Source organism: Impatiens glandulifera, chromosome 7 (genome assembly GCF_907164915.1).
Source record: "Impatiens glandulifera chromosome 7, dImpGla2.1, whole genome shotgun sequence".
NCBI classification, from domain to species: domain Eukaryota; kingdom Viridiplantae; phylum Streptophyta; class Magnoliopsida; order Ericales; family Balsaminaceae; genus Impatiens; species Impatiens glandulifera.
This window is the reverse complement of record NC_061868.1, coordinates 4,609,079-4,611,739: the sequence shown is the minus strand read 5'-3', so window position 1 is coordinate 4,611,739 and position 2,661 is coordinate 4,609,079. Positions and strand designations below refer to the sequence as shown.

At 28.4% G+C, this 2,661-nt stretch overlaps 1 protein-coding gene across 2 annotated transcripts; it reads left to right on the top strand.

Moving 5' to 3' along the window:
• Positions 1-364: 364 nt before the first annotated feature.
• On the top strand, positions 365-1,699 carry LOC124945799. Of its 2 annotated transcripts, none has more exons than XM_047486298.1 (2): positions 365-686; positions 793-1,699. In XM_047486298.1, the coding sequence occupies exon 2, from the start codon at positions 798-800 to the stop codon at positions 1,305-1,307; it is 510 nt and encodes a 169-aa protein (XP_047342254.1). In that variant the 5' UTR covers positions 365-686; positions 793-797; the 3' UTR covers positions 1,308-1,699. The 2 variants fall into 2 exon arrangements, with proteins under 2 accessions (XP_047342254.1, XP_047342253.1); XM_047486297.1 differs by having other exon boundaries at positions 759-1,699.
• Positions 1,700-2,661: the final 962 nt, after the last annotated feature.

Sequence of the window (2,661 nt, the reverse complement as noted above, 5' to 3'; positions counted from 1 at the left end):
TCATTTCTCATATTATATATATATATATTTTAGAAGATGACTGAATCTAAATTTTTAAATAATGATTAATTTATAAATAATGTATAAAAAAATAAAACACTTAATTAGGGATCATATTTAATTTATTTTGTGTTTATTAGCATATATAAGAAAAAGAAAGATGAAGATGAGGATGAATTGATTATCCAACTGGCTTCTAGGAAAGCCGTAATCAACGGTTGACGTTTAATCTATAAAACCATCTGACACATGCTGACGTTGCTGCAGATACATCAATGATTGAATTCCCTTTTTAACCTTTCTTTTCTCTTTCTTCCCCTACAAATACCCCTTTACGCCTCTCCCTTCTTCTTCCTATTCAATTTATTTTTACACCTCTCTCTCTATATATATAATTCTCATACACAAACGGAGACTTGAAGAAGAAGAAGACAATTTTTGATAAGATCGATCGATTGATTCTTCGTTCAAGTAATAAGTTGATTACGTACACGGTTAAGAAGAATCTTCTGTTGTTATTGAGAAGAAAAATGTATTTGTCTTTTGTTTTCTTCATTCCTAACGAATCCGCAGACGCGGTTGAAGAAGGAGAGTGGGAAAAGGAGAGATAATAATAATCATATACACATTTACATTCATTTCAAGCAAGCAACAAGAATCAGATCGCATCAATCATCGAATCTCAGGTATGATCTAATCGGTTGAGTTTTGGAATTAGAAATTTAGATTTGAGTTGTAGCTAGTTCCTCTTGTCTCAGGTTTCTTCTTCTTGTTGTTGTGTTTGCAATTAAGTTGCAATGATGTCTGCTGCAAGTACTAGTGTGATAAGCGATCCTCCGATCCTGGTAACCGTTTCCTCGTCGTCCGTGGCCGTGGCCGCCGGTGAAATCGAAATTCAGTTCGTCAAGTGCGATTGCTGTGGATTAACAGAGGAGTGTACTCAGAGATACATAGATCGAATTCGAGAACGATATCAAGGGAAATGGATCTGCGGTCTCTGCGCGGAAGCCGTGAAAGATGAAATCGTGAGAACAGAGAGATTGATAAGCACAGAAGAAGCCTTGACTCGTCATATGAACTTCTTGCACAAGTCCTCCGGTCCTCCTCTTTCAGATCCTACTGTTCATTTAATCGAAGCAATGAGACAGATCCTGCGTCGTACCTTGGAATCTCCTAGATCTATGCCAAACAGTCCCATTAATAATAACAAACCCAGAGGTACTACTATTGATCGACCTTTACTTACTCGTTCTGAAAGCTGCATGCCTAGTTTATCTTTGGATGATTCTTCATCATCATCATCATAAGAATCTCTATTGTTGGTGGGTTGTTAATTATTGTTGATTTTGAATTGGAAAGATATTTTTTTTTGAGGAATTGTTAGTGGTTGTTGTAGCAATAATTAAAGAGAAAAAAAAAAGCATTAAAAGAGGGTAAAAATGGTGGATATTTCATCTTCATCTTCTTATCTGTGTTTAAATAAATGGTGGACTGGCCTACCTACCTTGAGGAAGAAGAAGAAGAGAGGTTGCAAATTGCAATAAACAGCCAAATAAGAAGAACATGCTTCTCTACTTCTATTTGTTAAAATGTAAATAAATCTTTCTTTCTTTTTTGTATTCATCTATAATAATTCAAATGGTCCAAATTTTAAATCAAATATATATTCTTTGTCAAGAAAAGTTTTATTTTTATTTTATTTTATTTTAATCAAAATTCTAATATCAATTATATATATAAAAAAAGGTTTGTATTTATGATAACAAATTGTTATAGTTTAAATATCTTTGTAATTGACTTTAATTTAATTCGATTGACCGATTTAATTTAATTAATATCATGTATATCCAGATTAAAATGATATAAAAAAATAAAATAATAAAGTTTAATCACAAATTTTAAAGAAATTGAATAGAAAAAGACCAACACATAACACTCTGTGAAAACAAATTATAAGATTAATAGATTTCACATCTTATTAATTAAATGAGTCGACCTTATCTTATTTCGACTCGAATTTAAAATACATAACTACATGGACAAATCCAGAATTGGGATGAACTTGAAAAAAAAATAAAGATAAATTTAAAAAAGAATAAGAAAAATTTGGATAAAATAAGTGGATAAAATTTTAATTATTAGATAAACAAACATTGAATTATATTTATTTTTTTAATAAATTATAAAATAATGTCACACTTTTATCCTTAAAAAAAATATTTTTTTTCGGGATCCTCCATTTTTTTATGTGTGATTCGAAATGTATTTTCGTGCTGGGTAGAAAATTATGTCCTACATTTTATCTCGTTTATTTTAGTATGAATTAAATTTCTAATATCATTTATCAATTTTAAAGTTTATATTGAATTTTTATTAAAAAGTTGTTTAATAAAAAATATTATTTTAATTTCTAATTGATTAAATTATTGTAATATTTTTTTATATTTTATAAAAATAAAATATAAATATTTTAATTGATAAACTAACTGATTTAATAATTGAAAAACTATGCTAAATGGTTGAAATTTTGGATAAAAAAGAATCCAAAGAACCAACTCAATTGACTTTAGAATGAATGATTCATAAAATAATATTTATATCAAAAAGAAATGAAATTTAAAGGAAAAAAATACTCTTAATATGTATGGTAAATTAAAAATA

Bases quoted from the DNA above. Each gene is read 5' to 3' on its own strand.
- LOC124945799 (XM_047486298.1), top strand. From the start codon at position 798: ATGATGTCTGCTGCAAGTACTAGTGTGATAAGCGATCCTCCGATCCTG.